Genomic DNA, 16,790 nt, shown 5'->3' with positions numbered 1-16,790 from the left:
AGTCCAGTTGCTCTCACAGGAATAGTCAAGGATAGGGGCTGGGGAGAGGCGGGGTGGGAGAGAGAGCAGGACAAATAGCAGAATCTGGGGATTGTGTGCTGGGAATTGTTACGATTTGGTTTAAAGTGTCTGAAGTCAAGGGAAAGGAAGTAGTTCTGAGGAAACTCTCCTGCCCTAGTTTCTGACACCTGCCCTCCTGTTCATCCTAAGGGCCACAGTGGTTCACGCAGGAGGAGAAAGATGATCTTTAACAATAGGCCAAAGTGCTTTGCTCTTTTCCAGCTAACAGCAAACCTATCCTCTAATTCTGCCCACCTGCTTGAAGATAAAGGAAGCTTTTCCCAAATGATCTCTTACACTTTTAGGATACTATCAAAGCTTCAAAAGAAGTGTTTTTTTAAAGAAAGACATTCTTGGGGACCCGTGACACTGGGTAAAGCCGTGATAATTTATGAATATTTTGTTCTCTTTAAACCCCAACTTTCCCTGATTTTGGGTCCCATAAATGTTCATTTTCATTTACAATTAAGGTACACGTCCTGTCTAAATCCAAATATAATCATCAACAGAAAGAAGCAGGCAGCAAAGAATGATTTTTATATAGTTCTTCACTCAGAAAAAAAGTCAGTACATTTTATATAATCTAATACTTTTCCCCTTTGGACACAGATGTGGATGTCTCATGAATAAAAGAAATCAAAGACAATCTGATGAAATATACTTCTCTGGCTTCCATGAAAATCACTTGGGAATGAAAGTTAAGAGAAGAATAAAATGAAAATGTCTTCATGTTCAATATTTTAAAGCACCACGCAACCTTAAGTTACATTTGTAAAAGGCCTGAAAATTATAGCAGCAAAAAAAACAAAAGAGTTATTTGACTCATAATAAATGACCATGCCCTACTTAGCTACTTCTGAGAGAAAAACGGCTTTGTTTCCTAACAAACGTTATGATCTACTGGGATTTTCCCCAGAGTCTGAAAATACAAATACAATATCATTCTTAATGACAAATCACTTTATGCTTTTCTATATTTAATTGGAGAGGAGAATCTACAGAAAAGAGCTGAAAGGAAACCTCTGGTCCAATCCCCACCCTCCAGGCAGGTGAATAGGTTAAAATTGCAGAAAAAAGACCTGGCAAATAAAAGGAGAGCCGGCAAAAATCTCCTGGAGGAGACTTTTACCCCTCTGATAGTAAAGAAATTTGTCCAAATAACCAACTGCTCCTGTCCAATAAGTCCCCTGCTCCTGCTTTGTGGACAGAGACAAAACACAGCCAGCATCTTTCCCCTAAAAATCTTCTCCTCCCTGGAATAGAAAAAAAAATTTCAATTCCTTCATAGAACCTGTTTCAAGTACCTTTCATCATTTTTGTCACCAGTATAATTTGTTCTTCTCTAGACCCTCTCGTGTTTTTCCATTGCCTCTACAAAGTACAGTGAACAAAACCGGGCATAATCCCCAAATAACGGCCTCACCATTCCAGCGAGTGGCTCTCCTCCCAGCTCCTCTATGTCCTACCCAACTTACTACACCTCAGTATCAGGCACAGAGTAAACACTCAATAAAACCCACTGATTGATTGATGTTGGCTTTTTACTAGCAGCTTAAATTTCCAGACCTTTTTGCTGATGGTCAAGACCCTTCTTTTTCCTGCTAGGATTGTACCGGGGCTGATACAATCATTCAATTGTATTTATTGAGTGCTTACTGGGTGCAAAGCACTGTACTAAGTACTTTCCTTCCATCTGTATATCTCCACACCAACAGAGGTATAAAGCTGTCTGGTCCCTCATTCTCAATGGCCGTACTACTGACGGTGAGCTCCAATCTATAGGTGTGCTGAAAAGATCTCCTCAAAACTGCCAAACCCTATACCCTATATTATTTATTCAACTCTACAGGGACTTCTTTGTAATTTTTCATTCTGGTTTTGAAGGGCCATTTTCCTATTTTATTTTTTTTTTGCCTTCCCCGATGACAGTAACCCCACCCAATTTTCCATTCCCTGTAAATTCAGGGAGCATATTCTCAAAGTTCTTTGTTTAGATCAACAAGGTATTGAAGAGCACTAGCTCAGGACCATTTCCTGAGACACACTACTTGAAGCAGCATGGACAAGTGGATAGAGCATGGGCCTCCAGGGCAGAAGGACCTGAGTTCTAATCCCAGCCACTACTTGCCTGCTGTGTGCCCTTGGGCAAGTCACGTCACTTCCCTGTGCCTCACTTACCTCACCTGTAAAACGGAGATTAAAATTTTGAGCCCCACGTGGGATACGAACTGTGATCAACCTGATTAACTTGTATCTACCCCAGCGCTTAGTACAATGCCTGCACATAGTAAGCCCTTGACAAATACCATTAAAAAAAAGAGCATCTCCTCAGGTTGACGGAAAACCATCAATATCTACCCTTTGGTGTGATCCTCTAGACTGTACATTCGTTGTGCGAAGGGAATATGTCTGTTTATTGTTGTACTGTCCTCTCCCAAGCACTCTGTACAGTGCTCTGCACACAGTAAGTGCTCAGTCAACACAACTGAAAGAATCTGTTCACCCTAATGATAATAATGGCAGTATGCATGAATGGTAAAGATCAAAACTTCTGTGGCTTATCCTTAGCTGACATGGATTACCAGATTCCCTGTTCTCCAGCATCAGATCAGATTCCCCAATAACTGTAAAGTCTAGAGGGCAGGGAGCGTGTCTCATGCTTTGGTTGTAATTTCCCAAGCATTTAGTACAGTGGGCACTCAATAAATACCATTGCTGATATTACTGCTGCTTGCTACTACTGCTACTAACACTCTGATACTACAAGCGCTTAATAAATGCCATTATTATTATTATTACTGTCATCTGTAAAATGGAGATTAAGATTGTGAGCCCCCTGTGGGACAACCTGATCACCTTGTAACCTCCCCAGCGCTTAGAACAGTGCTTTGCACATAGTAAGTGCTTAATAAATGCCATCATTATTATTATTATTATGTGGAATCAAAAACCTCATTTAAGCGTAGCCAGACCCCATCGACTGCTTCTCCTCTGCCTACCTTGTACCCCCACCTTTCCTCCCAATACAAACATCTATATTCACTTCACTTGCAGATTGCTTTAGAAAAGCAAAATCATTAAGGACCTTGCTTTCCACAAATGCCACTTGAATTAATGGAATGGTTCCTTACAATTAACAGTCTCTTTTCTGAAAGCCTTAAAAATCAAAATTCCTTAGAATTAGTCCACTGTCAGATTGATGAGGGACTAAGTGATGGCTTTATTTGGCAAATTTTGCCACTGTCATCTCCCACAGGTTTCAGAACCAGAGACACTGTATCTTCCGGCAGCCACACTTCCAGCTCTCACTTCAATACTCAGCACAACTCCTTCATTCATTCATTGTTGTATTTATTGAGCGCTTACTGTGTGCAGAGCACTGTACTAAGCGCTCGGGAAGTACAAGCTGGCAACATATAGAGACGGTCCCTACCCAACAGTGGGCTCACAGCTTTTGCTCCCATTGCCCTCCAATCCCCTCTACTCTGCTGAGGAAAGCAATGGCTGCAATTGCAGACAACTAGGGAACGTAGTCTGAGAAGAGACAGGATTAACCTAGGGAAGGGAAATTTTTTAAACCATTACTGAGAAATCTTTAAAACCATTACTAAGAAATTTTAAAAAACTGTTACTGAGACTGACATGTGGGAAAATACATATAAGGATCCTAATCACCTTCTTTATATTTAGAAGGTAAAACTCTCAGAAAGATAGCAAAAATTTCAATGTACTTTCTGAAACAGCATAAAACCTGAAGATAAAACTGCAATCCAATTGGCACTGTAGCCCTGCAGCTCACCTCTCACCTTCCCCTGAAAATCTAATGTTCCAGGAAAGAAATAATTGGAGACAGTTCAAGTTAACATCATATTATAGAATATCGCACTTTACCACAGGCAAAAACAGGGCAGCACTGTATTGAAAACGGTATTAACGTATCAGGTTCTTAACATCTCCCTAATTTAATCTATTTCTTATTGCAGAAATTTAATATAAAATATATCACACAGTACCAGGAATGAGAAGAGATGCTATAAATTTAAGTCGCCTGCAAGATGAATAAAAACCGATTCGGAGCAGAAAGAATCAGATTATGAAAGAAAGTTTATACCTTTGAAAGCCACAGGCATTTATCTCTCCTGTATTCCCCATCATCTGAGGAAATAATAATAATAATAACAATAATAATGGCATTTATTAAGCACTTGCTATGTGCAAAGCACTGTTCTGAGCGCTGGGGAGGTTACAAAGTGGTCTGGTTGTCCCATGGGGGGCTCACAGTCTTAATCCCCATTTTACAGATGAGGGAACTGAGGCCCAGAGAAGTTAAGTGACTTGCCCAAAGTCACACAGCTGACAATTGGCGGAGATGGAATTTGAACCCATGACCTCTGACTCCAAAGCCTGCGCTCTTTCCACTGAGCCATGCTGCTTCTCACACATCTTTCAGGATTCTTGTATTCTTCTTTTTTTATAATCTATTGCTTGGGTCTAGTTTAGATCTGTTTTTTCGCTCTTGGTTAGGATATATTCATCAGTATACATTTACTTTCTCCCTCAGAGTATAAGCTCCTTGAGGGCAGTAACCATATCTTTTCCTTTTTCTGTGTTCCCCAGGTACATCCTGATTCACGCAAACCAAATTTAAGAGTTTACTATTACCTCAGATTAAAAGGCTCAAAATGGATACCAAATTAATCTGGAAATTGTTTTTACAGTAATAAACCCATTGTAGTTCTATTTTAGATCCAGAACCCCAAAGTTCTTTCATCAAATAATGGTATCATTATTATTATTTGATTCCCCCTTCTAGATTGTAAGCCCTTTGTGGGCAGAGACTGTCTCTGTTGTTGAATTGTACTTTCCAAGCACTTAGTACAGTGCTCTGCACAGTAAGCACTCAGTATGATTGAATGATTTCATAAGAGACTCTAATGAGAAGTCTTTTATTTGCCCTGCTGCTAAACTTTAAGATTACAATCACCATAAATGGTAAAATTATTTTCAAAAGGGTTTGAAGTTGCTGCATTTTTAACACTTTCTATGATCTACCTTTAACTCATTCCATGAAGTTTCAGCCTCCCGGCTCCTTTGCTTTGAGCAAACTTGGTTGGGGTGGCGGGCGGTCTACAAGGCTGCACATTGGTCTGAGAATGCATTTTAATCTGAGTCTGTTTCTCTTGGTAAAAGCAGAACAAAAACTTTTGCTTTTCAAATACTTAAAAAAATAACTTGTGGTGTTTATGTTGGATTACTGCATTTTGCAGTTACAGTTATTCCTGCTGTAATCATGTATTTGTTTCCTTGAAGAATCTTGTCCCAGGGGAAAACTGTGTTAGAGTCACCACTAATATTTATAAACATGTCTGTGCTTTACATTCATAATGACATAACAGGAAGATCCCGTCATTGATCATGAGCACAGTCCTTGCCATAAACCATGATTTTCAAAAAGTTCTTGATTAGGACAAAGGATTGAAGTGCTGTGCACAAAGTAAGCACTTAATAACTATGAATGAATGAATGAATTTATTAGAATGTAAAAACACATCCAGTTAATACAACTTTTATAAGGAAGCACCCAAACAACTAGTGAAATGTTTCATGTAAAAGTATACAAAGCTGGATAAAGAAAAAAAACCCATGGTATGTCAAATCTTTCTATTTTAGCCAATGACACGATGGGCATGAAGGTAAGGCAAAACCAGCAAACGAATTCAGTCTTTTCAGAAATTTTCAATACTGAAAAAATGTCACTTGGTTCCCCCTAACTGTTTCTCTCCCTTGAACCGCAGGAGGTGAATGTTGAACTATTTCTCACATTTACAACCTTTCCCTTTGGTTGTAAATACTAAAATAGTATTTTTAAAAACTATTTTCTATAACTGATTTTAAAAATCTATTTTTTCCATGGTATTTACTGAGCTCTTAATACGCGCAGAGCACTGTATTAACTTCTTCTAGACTGTGAGCCCGCTGTTGGGTAGGGACCGGCTCTTTATGTTGCCAACTTTTACTTCCCAAGAGCTTAGTACAGTGCTCTGCACGCAGTAAGCGCTCAATAAATATGATTGAATGAATGAATGCTTGGAAGAGTACAACAGAGACCGGTTCCCTGCTCACAACAAGCTTACAGTTGAGAGGGGGAGACAGGCATTAGTATAATTTATAATATACGATTTAAAATATGTATAAGTGCTGTATATTTCTATTATTTCCATTATTATTCCATTTCTATTAACTTGCTTTGTCAGAAAAGAAATCATCTTTTCTGAAAGCGATTCTAAGCCCTTAAGTGAGGTTTTCAAAAGGAAGGAAAAGGCTATACCATTTTCCCAGTGATGGTCTCTGCCCCTCAATCATTCATTCGTTCATTCATTCAGCTCCTCCTGCTCCATGCCCCATCTAGCCAAACCTCTTTCTCCTGCCCCTGCCCTACCTGTGCCTTCTGACTCCCCTCCGTAAACCTACACTGCTTTTTATTTCATTCTACAATTTTCAAGAGAAATACACAGTTAACACATTCTGATTTGATGCTGTCATTTAAAAAAAAAAAAACAGCAAATTGATAAAGAGGCTCAGGTCAAACAATATGCCCAGTGAACCTACTCTCCTTTTCTCCCAACTTCTAGAATGACAGTGGTTTTCTTCATGGGAGGGTATTTTAAAAAGGCTTGAAAATACTCCTTAAATAGAAGTAATGTGATTGTGGAAAGTGGATCTATGCTGGGGAGTTCAATTATAGCCCAAAATAAAATTATATATGAAGTGTTTCGCTCCCTACAGAAAGCATATTAACTCAGATTTCATTTTGAATAGACACTCATTCTATACCACTGAAGCAGCTAATAATTTAAATTCCTTTTTCTGGTTTTCATTATCAACAGTCATCTTTCAGATTTTCTTCTCTGGATGGTACTTAGAGGTGAGATTAGCTTTCTTTCACTCGGCTAAATGCTCTTGCTGAAGAAGAAATGTAGCCCAGAATGAGCCTACCCTATGGATTCAGCATCTGAATATGCTATTAATAAATATCTGGGGACTAACTACCCTTAGTCCCGTCAGGAAAGTGGGAAGCCACAGCCAAGTTCCAAGGTGGAGGCCAATATGGGTGAAGTGACCCAGAAAGACAGAATACAAAGATGAAGACTTTTAAAAGAAATATTTCTATTTAGGATTGACTAACGGGTGAAGAGAGGCAGGGGGGGGGGGTATGACAATGTAATAGTCCAGGTGGGAGATAACCAAGAATTTGGCTTTAGGGATGGGAGAAGAGGTGACTGCTGGACAAAACTGCAGGGTTTGGCAATGGACTGCAAGAAGGAAAGACAGTGAGATGTTAAGGGATTTGGAGAATAACTCCATGTCTGCCCATTCCAGAGTCATTCACCCAGCATGAATTTCTAACCTATCATTCAGTCCATCCATAGTATTTATTGAATGCTTACTGGGTGCAGAATACTACAATTATACCACCCCCCCCAACCTTCATCTTCCAGATGGAAGCAGGCTTATAGGTTTTAGATTATCTTCATATGAAAGAAGCTCCATCATTCCCTTCTCCAGAGCACCATGCACATAGTACAGTGCTTTGCACACAGTAAGCGCTCAATAAATACGATTGAATGAATTAATTTCCTAAAACACAGCAACCAGAATCACATGCAAAATATTCCAGGTTTGGACATAATTTGAGCTTCTACAGTGCCCAATTATGGCATTTCACTTATTCAAATGAGTCAGTAGTTATTGAGCATTTAACTGTGTGCAGAACACTGTACTATATGCTTTTTCTATCTACGCCTGTCCTGATGATGCCCGACAATTTCCTAGCCATTTTTGGCTTCTGCTCTTCACTGAACCAATGATTGAGGGAATATTCAACAATGATTCCAAAGATCCCTTCCCTAAGCGGCGACCGATAGCTCACAACTCACTGTCAAAGGTGGAATTTGGACACAAAATTACTTTTGGAAATGTGAAGTTACTTTTCATAAAGACGTGGACCTATACTTACAAGTAATGGCGACCAAGAATGACCTCACCACAAATTCACAGATTAGCCTCCATTTCTTCTGGAATTTGAATGTGACAGCTGGAATTATGATTTCTGCTGGAACGTAGAACTGAATTGAATAGGTCACAAAAATTCCAAAGGAATACAGAATTTTAACTGATTGATACAACCTGTTGGAAATATACACACAAAATTTAGTCAAAGTGCCCAGGCATTATAAACCCTTTCCTAACACTCTTTTGCTTTCTTGAAATGGTAAGCAACACTAATACATTATTAAAGTAATTCTTTCAAAGCATTAAAGTACTTGAAAGTATTGCATATATTCCAAAAAGGAACAAATCCCACTTAGAAAACGAAATTTAAAAAGTACAAGATTTTTCATGAGATTCTGGTTTGCTTTTATCTGTAAGTCTGCAGTCTTGTTGATAAATTTTGACCAATCATATATATAGTTGTCCTTTGTATTTGAAGAAGAGACCACTGATGGTAAAATTCACAAGTGTGAGTGTGTGTAGCTGAGAGATGGAATAGGGCAATGTGGGACACCTGCAGAACTGGCCACATTATGCACACAAAAATGTTGTCATGCTTAATATTTGCAGTGCCTAGTTCTGCTTTCTCTTTCACCTTCTTGTCTCTCATTACTTATGAAGCTTTTGTTCAAAGAGAGCAACTCCTTTCCTCATAGTGGCAGAATGATTATGTGGGTTGAATGAGAAGGATGAGCTGAGCATAGTACCAAGGTTATGGGCTTGTGAGACAGAAGCGATGGGGTGTTGTCTACAGCAAGGACTTCCCTGTCTAAGCCCTCATTTTCCCTACTCTCTCTCTCCCTTGCATATCTATCTGTAATTTATTTACATGTCAGTCTTGCCCACTTAGACTGTAACCTCACTGTAAGCAAGGAATGGGTCTACCAACTCTGTTGTACCCTTCCGAACAGTACATATGGTACTTTGCACCCAGTAAACATTCAATAAATACAACTGATTAAGTCTAACAAAGGATCTTAGGATCTCAAAGAGAGAGAAGTAGAAAGGGTGTCAAGCATTAAGGGTTGCAAATGCAATAGTGTGGCAAGAGGCAATCTTTACTTGCTCTTCATGACTGTCGATTATATATCATCCTATCGGTCTCAGGAATGTACACAGATAAAAAATCTCATCAGAAGGCTCATCTCTGAAACTAAGGGACAGCTAAATATATATTAAATACACTGATCAGAAAGCAACTATCAAATCTAAATACACTGAACAGAAAAAAATGAAGAATCTATGTCATTTTGAGCATCTATTGCTCATAAAAATTTTTGTATTTGTAAAATTCTCCCCATACCAGTGGCAGAAATATAAAATGAAATGAAATCAATAATATATCTCTACATACCATTTATCTTGAGGCAGATTTAAAGTTATGCTGCCTTTGATTTCTTCATGAAAACGCATATATCCTAAAGTGGCTAGTGTTATATACAGAGTTGTAACAATCCCCATGCCAATATTCAATGCTTGTGGGAAGCGTTTTGTTTCTTTCATTTGATTTTCCAGGGGCAGAACCTGAGGAGATGGGAAGATGGGGTGGAGGGTAAGGGGAGGAGGAAGAGAGAGAGAAGAGAGACGGAGAACTGCAATTATGATTTACAAAAAGGCTACTGTGTCTTACGAGTGGATTCTCGTCATGGCTTCAGGAACATGATCCACAGCTGCCTGGTAGTTTGTCCCTCTAGACTGTAAGCTCATTGTGAGCAGAGAATGTGTCTGCTATATTGTACTCTCCCAAGTGCTTAGTACAGTACTCTGCACACCATAGGCACTCAATAAATATGACTGACTGACGTAGAGGAGCAGGAGAGACGGTCAGTTGGGTTTCAGGACCTGAGTTTTATTTTGCCAACATCATCAGAAAACGGATGGTAGACTTTGAGGCGGGAAGCTTAAATCTGTAAGCTTAAAACTTGATTGGGTTCTAAGGGATCTTATTCACTGTAAGGAAAATTAACCAAAATGGCAATTTCTGGATTCAAATCAATCAATGGAATATCCACAAGCTCTCTGCTGTTTTATGCGGGGGTGGGAAGGGAAATGGACCAGAAGATCGGTTAGGAGGCAATAAAACCAGAAGTTAAACTCCCTTTACTTCCCTCCTCCAAAACAGACAGCACTGGGAACCATCTACCAATCCCTAGGACACAAGCCATGCAAGTTGCCTCTGGCGGTTCTTTATCTGGGGCATGAGGGCACGTGAACAGGAAAAAAATATAAGATGTCTTCTTCTTTACTACTCAGATGGAATATAATTCTTCTCCATGCCTTCTCCATATGGCCTTTCCTTTCTCTTGCTTTCCATCTTTCTAAACACAGACAGATCTGAGCCCCAGAGCACTGCCTCACATTCTACTATCCTCCCAAGCAAGACAGAGAGGAGATGCGCTGTGTGGGACTGGGGGCAGGCAGGTGAACCACTCACTTTTTTGTTCCACTGCTCTTCTCCACTGAAACAATTAATCGAGGGTGGGTTATTGTATTGTGAGCTGTTAGTAGATTCCTAAGCAGGTTGAAGGGCACACCTGCCAAGACTATAATCTGAGTGAGCCAACCTAAACAGCAGGCTTATGGTTTGCTGTTTGGATCTACCCAGAGGATCAGAAAAGCCTTTAGGAATGAAGATCTACAATGAGACAGTTTAGAGAGGATTAAAAAAAATTAAAGGAATATTGTATTAGTTCTTTCTGAATAATATTGTGTAGATACTCTAAGTCATCTTGCTCTAAACTTTCTTAATGGTATTTATTACGAGCTTATTACATGCCAAGTACTGGGCTACGCGCTGAGGTAGACGCGGGATAATCAGGATCCTGTCCCTAATAATAATAATTATTATTATTATTATGGTACTTGTTAACCACATACTATGTGCCAGGCACTGTTCTAAGCACTGAATGGAGCTCACAGTCTGAAATGGAGGGAGGACAAGTAGCTTATTCCCATTTTACAGATGACATAATGAGTGACAGAGAGGTTAACTGACTTGTCCAATGTCACATACCAGACAGATGGCAGGCCTGTGTCATGTTTGCCTCACAAATAAGAAAATCAACTTTCTAAATAAATGGAAGCAAACTGCCTACCTAATAGCCCCACAAGGACAGTCTCATCTGAATGTAAATGAAGTTATTAAAAACACTAAAGGAAAACCTTACCACTCCTATCCCTTCAAAAGCAAATATGGCGGTTCCAAAAAATAGTGGGTATTTCTTCCAGCCAGCAACTGCTGGAAGGCTTCGGGGGTCTGTCATGTCCTGGTGGAAAAAAGAAAAAGGTAAGCAATTCATAAACAAGGAGAGACCATTCGTAACAAGATGCCAAAGATAAACTCTCTGGATCAAAGACCCAGATGATCATTCTGCACTTATGAACTGCAACATGAATTTTTAAAATATCATCACTCCTGTAATCAGAATTTTTTTTAAAAGTCTCATTTTCACTGTATTCCCTCATCAACATAAACTTTGATTTTGTTCCTTTTCACAGTTGTTCCGAATTCCTTTTAAGAAAAGTCCTGAAGATGGAGCTCTGGAGGAAGAAACGGGAGCCCTGGCCTGAAAGCCCAGCACTTTCACATCTTTGAGCGACCTTAAGCAAATCATTTTAAAGTTTCTAGCGCAACTGCCATCTGCAAAATGAAGCCAAGAACTGGACACTGTCAGGATTAATGAGTCACTGCTGGTAAGGTGCTGTACAGGTAAAGTGTACTGATTCAAAATACTCCTTTGGAAAGGAGAACTAAGTCCTCAAAGTGCTCTACTTTGTGGGAAAGATCAAATGAGACTGAGTTCAAAAGGAGTGTGTTTTGTTTTGGTTCTACTCTCCCAAGAACCTAGTACAGTGCTCCTCACTCAGTAGGCATTCAATAAATACTGTTGATTCTGCACACAGTAAGCACTCAAAAAATACCACTGATTGACTGGTCCTGCATAAATTTCATTCCTTGCATTGGCTAAATCCAATGCATTTATATCATGAAAGATCAATAGGAAGTAATTTAATATTCTTTCCTCTTTATACTACATTAGCAGAGAAGGTTAAGAAATAGGTCAGATTGCTATTTAGAAACCTTAGGTGCTAGTTAGGGGTTATGAGCAGCCAAGATTTTAGGTCACTGCATTTTTCTTTCCCACATTACTTAGGCACTATAAATGTAAATTACGCTCTTAAAAACACTAAAGGAAAAAAAATAGAAAGACCTAAGCTGGTACCTATGGGTGCAGCTTTTTAAAATTCTGTGCCTTGTCATAAATTACAGGGCATTATACATATCAAGTGGCCTCTACCTTCAATTAATCTCAAAAGGTGATTTGAAAAAGAATAGAGAAGGTCAGATAAAATGAGTTTCTACTCAAAGCAGTGTGCGTTGGAAGCAGAAATGGAGGGCAGGGTTAAAAGGCACTGATGATCATCTCTCATATCTGTACAGTGCTCACCCCAAAGTCTGACACTCACTTGACTGGGGTATGGGTGTCAAACCACCAAAAGAAGAGAAATACCAGCTGAAGCTCTGCTCTATTTGGGCCTCTGGCTAAAGAAACACTGTGGAAGACTTACTTTCATTCATTCAATTGGACTTATTGAGAACACAGATTCAGTGATAATCTGGAAAACAACTGGCTAATTGGGGTGATGAAGGCAGCAGTGGCTACCAAGGCAGCTGCCCTGGCAACTGAATGTAGGTCTTTGGCACTTCAGCACACTAAGGTCCTCATTTTATTATTTATGATATTTGTTAAGCACTTATGACTGTTCCAAGAGCTGCAATAGATACAAGTTCATCAGATCAGACACAGTCCCTATCCTACCCAGAGCTCACAGGCTAATTAGGAGGGAGACTAGCCATAAATTAGTTTTGCACATTAAATTCTTGCACACACTCTGTGGTGTGTTAGCACTCTGCCTACCAGCATATAGTAGAGTGCCCCAGCACGTAGTACAGTGACTTGCACGCAGTAAGCGCTTAACAAATATCATAATTATTAATGATTATTACCTACTCACTAACTGCCTCCACAGCCCCAGCGGGGAATTTAGATCAGTGGCATCTGAGTGCTTATTTTGTGCAAAGCATTCTACTAAGTGCTTGGAAATGTACAACCCGATAGACCTAATGCCCACAAGGAGCTTTACAGTCTACAAGGGGAGTCAGATATTCAAATAAATTATAGACGGAGGTACGACTAAGAGATGAGAGAGCATGAATGGTGCAGAGCTAATCATTAGCACTATCAATTCCTTCACACAGGTTCTCAGTCCTGATGTTTTCATCCCTGAACCAAGCCTTTACCATCATCATCATATCTAAAAAAAGACACTTTCAGTAGTGCCTTTCAAGAACAATTTTGCTAATATTTTGGAAGCCTTCTAGTGATTAAGGGAAGAAATCAGGACCCAGCAATCACTAAATACCATCAGGATGCTCATCAAATATTTGCTGAATGACTTGTGGAATGTCAGTTTTATTACCAGTTATGCATGATTTGCAAGGGCATTTACCAAAGTAGCTGAAAAACATAAAACATTTGGAGAGCAGTATCAATGAGCTCCATTTCTTTATGGTTTAGTTATAATTTCAGAATAAAATGAAGCTGTGTATGTGCTTCTTCCACATTTTAACTAGTAGCTTTCAGTTCAAATGCTACTTTGCTGTGACTCTAAAGGCAGCCATTTAAAACATTGCTGAGAGAATCATATCGAAAGGGCCATGATCAGCAAATTAAACTGCCTGGAAAAAAGACACCTCATAAAGGAATCATTCAGGGAGAAAAGCAAAGTTGAAGAGTGTGAGGTAAATTTTTTCTGCAACTTCTATGTTTTCTCTAAACTTTGATGGCATCTTGAAAGGTACAATGTCACCCTTGCACTAATTGTTATATCTGACATATATATGTATATAAAACATATATATAGATAGATATTATATTGTACTCTCCAAAGCACATAGTACAGAAAGAGCTCAATATATATGACTGACCCATTTTTGCTATTTTTGTGAGGTGACTAAAATAGTTCTTACAGCTTATGCACATTTCTTATGAAAGAATAGAACACTAATATTTTTAACGTTTCCATCAGAAACAAATGTATTGAGTTTAGAAATTATAACAAGGCATCCAAGACTCTCTTCCTTTCTAGAATATGACAAAACTATCAGCAGTATGAAATTTGCCCTTTTAGACTATACTACACAAAGTAAATACTAAATACAAAGTAAAAAAATTTAAAACCCGCAAAAAGCAATGAAATAGTTACATATTGATGACTGGCATTTAGAAAGTGCACAGGCCTGCAGTCAAATTCTAGCCCCACCTCTGCCACCTGCTTGATAATAATAATGATGTTATTTGTTAAGCGCTTTCTATGTGCGAAGCACTGTTCTAAGCGCTGGATGTGGGACCTTAATCAATCAGTCAATCATATTTTTTGAGTGCTTACTGTGTGCAGAGCACTGTACTAAGCACTTGGGAAGTACAAGTTGGCAACGTATAGAGACAGTCCCTACCCAAAAGTGGGCTCACAGTCTAAAAGTGGGCTCACAGTCTAAAAAGCAAGTCACTTAACCGCTTTGTGCCTCAGTTTACCATCATTATTGTTATTAGAGGGGGAGCCTCTCTGGGACTACTCAGTGGTTAAAATCTGTGGTTTAGAGTGTCAGACCTGGATCCAAGAGTGGAAAAGATGGGAGGAAAAAAAGCAGCAGTTTCAGATATGGCCCGTTAATGCAGCTCTAGGAAATGAATCACAAAACAGGATGCGTACAACCAAGAACTTTAGTGGGGAGAAACTGGGGGTTTTTAGTTAAAAAAAAAAAAGCTGCGCTGATGCTCGTAGTTTCCAATCTTTTTTTCATATCACTGGTCCCTGTCAATTACTGTCTAAATTTTAGAAAACGCTTTCAACTGTGTTCTATTTCCTTTTCAGCTTTTAATTCTATTTCACCTTCTCTCGTGGCTGGCAGCCGGTTCTTTTTTTTTTACCTTTGCTATACTTCCTTGGCTTCGCTTTCCCTTCCTCACCATTTCCCCAAAATAACTGCTTTCCTCTTCTTTCCCCATATACTACTGAATACAAATCGGTGTTACTTTTCAGTGTTTTATTAGATTTTTCCAAAAAATCTAATTTTCAGTGAAAGTCAGTAAGTACTATCCCAAATGACTTTCACTGAATGTCTTCTGAAAGTCTTGTTACCCAAGTTACGGTCCTTTAAACAAGAACGAAAGAATTTCAAAACAGATGAGATGGTGTCTTGGCCCCAACAAAGAGAGAAAACTATATGTGCTGTACTTACTCTAACAATATACTGGTAAATGATTACAAGGCTGACGGCCATGGAGACATTGGCAAGGAGCGAGAGCATAGACAGATTCTTCAGATCACGAATGAAGACCAGAAGAACCATAAATGGAAGAAAGCAGAGCATGTATATTCTCAGGTCCACGCTTCTTCTTTCATAGGTACCGGCTTCATTGGTACTGTTCAGGAAAAAGACCCGACTTTCCAAAAATCCTTCATGAATCTGTACAGGATTGGAAGGAGAAAACAGAATGCTTTAGTATCTTTGGAATTTTATCTAGAATGATTTCACTTTTTCCTGGCTAAGTTTACAGAAGCAAAGCTACGAGCAAACAATTTTTCTCAATTCCTTTCAGAGCTAGTTTTCTTCAACTATTTAGCTTTTATGGGAGAAAGAAGAAAGAGGGAAATGTGGGGAGAAAACAAGGACTCTTTTGGATACACTGGAGGGCATTACGTAGGCTTTAAACAGATCCTGAAAATAACACAAACTGGAAGTGTGGATGTTTGTAGGGGGCAACATGGACCATGCTGTGTAAAGACCCCGGTCTTTATAGATTATTTTATTATTTAGAAATAGTATTTATTAAGCACTTACTATGTGTCAAGCACTTCTAAGTGCTGGGATAGATACAATCTAATCTGGTTGAACAAAATCCCTGTCCCACATAGGGCTCAGTCTTAACCCCCATTTTACAGATGAGGTAACTGAGGCACAGAGAAGTGAAGTGACTTGCCCAAGGTCACACAGCAGACAAATGGTGGATCCAGGATTAGAACCCAGGTCCTTCTGACTCCCAGGCTGGTGCTCTATCCACTATGTCACGCTGCTTCTCTAGATTATTTCCTAAACTAAGGTTAACAAGATGCTAATTATCTCAGTTTTTGTTTACCATTCTGTAAATAATACTAATAATTGTGGTATTTGTTAAACTCTTACTCTGGGCCAAGCACTCTAACAACCCCTGAGGTATAAACAACTTAATAAGGTAGAACACAGGCCCTGACCCACATGGGGCTCACATCTGAATAGGAGAGAAAACGGGTATTAGTCCCCATTTTACAGGCTTGGAAACTGAGGCCCAGAGAAGTTAAATGACTTGACCCACGGTTCCACAGCAGACAACTGCTAGATTAGAACCCAGGTCCTCTGAATCCCAGGCCTTTTTCCACCAAGAAACACATTATCAACAAGAAACTTTCATTACGCACCTACTGTATGTGTGGCATTCTATTAGGTGTCAGTTATTTTTTCCTTAATAACTGGAGCAAATACATTATACATAAAATACATTTCCCCAAAATATCATTTAGTGCAGTAATTTATAAGCCTAAATGATGAAGATAAATACAGACTTGATTAAGTGTAG

General features: G+C 39.1%; 1 protein-coding gene across 2 annotated transcripts in view; it reads right to left on the bottom strand.

Moving 5' to 3' along the window:
* SLC36A4 (solute carrier family 36 member 4) overlaps positions 1-16,790 on the bottom strand; it is a 51,656-nt gene that overhangs the window by 10,758 nt on the left and 24,108 nt on the right. For both annotated transcript variants that reach the window (XM_038761959.1, XM_038761960.1), the window contains exons 7-10: positions 15,416-15,643; positions 11,280-11,378; positions 9,467-9,636; positions 8,078-8,247 (exon numbers count right to left, since the gene is read on the bottom strand). In XM_038761959.1, coding sequence (XP_038617887.1) covers positions 8,078-8,247; positions 9,467-9,636; positions 11,280-11,378; positions 15,416-15,643 — 667 coding nt within the window. The remainder of the gene's footprint in view (positions 1-8,077; positions 8,248-9,466; positions 9,637-11,279; positions 11,379-15,415; positions 15,644-16,790) is intronic.

Source organism: Tachyglossus aculeatus, chromosome 20 (assembly GCF_015852505.1).
Source record: "Tachyglossus aculeatus isolate mTacAcu1 chromosome 20, mTacAcu1.pri, whole genome shotgun sequence".
Classification (NCBI taxonomy): domain Eukaryota; kingdom Metazoa; phylum Chordata; class Mammalia; order Monotremata; family Tachyglossidae; genus Tachyglossus; species Tachyglossus aculeatus.
The sequence above is the reverse complement of the archived record's forward strand: the minus strand, read 5'-3'. Positions and strand labels throughout refer to the sequence as shown.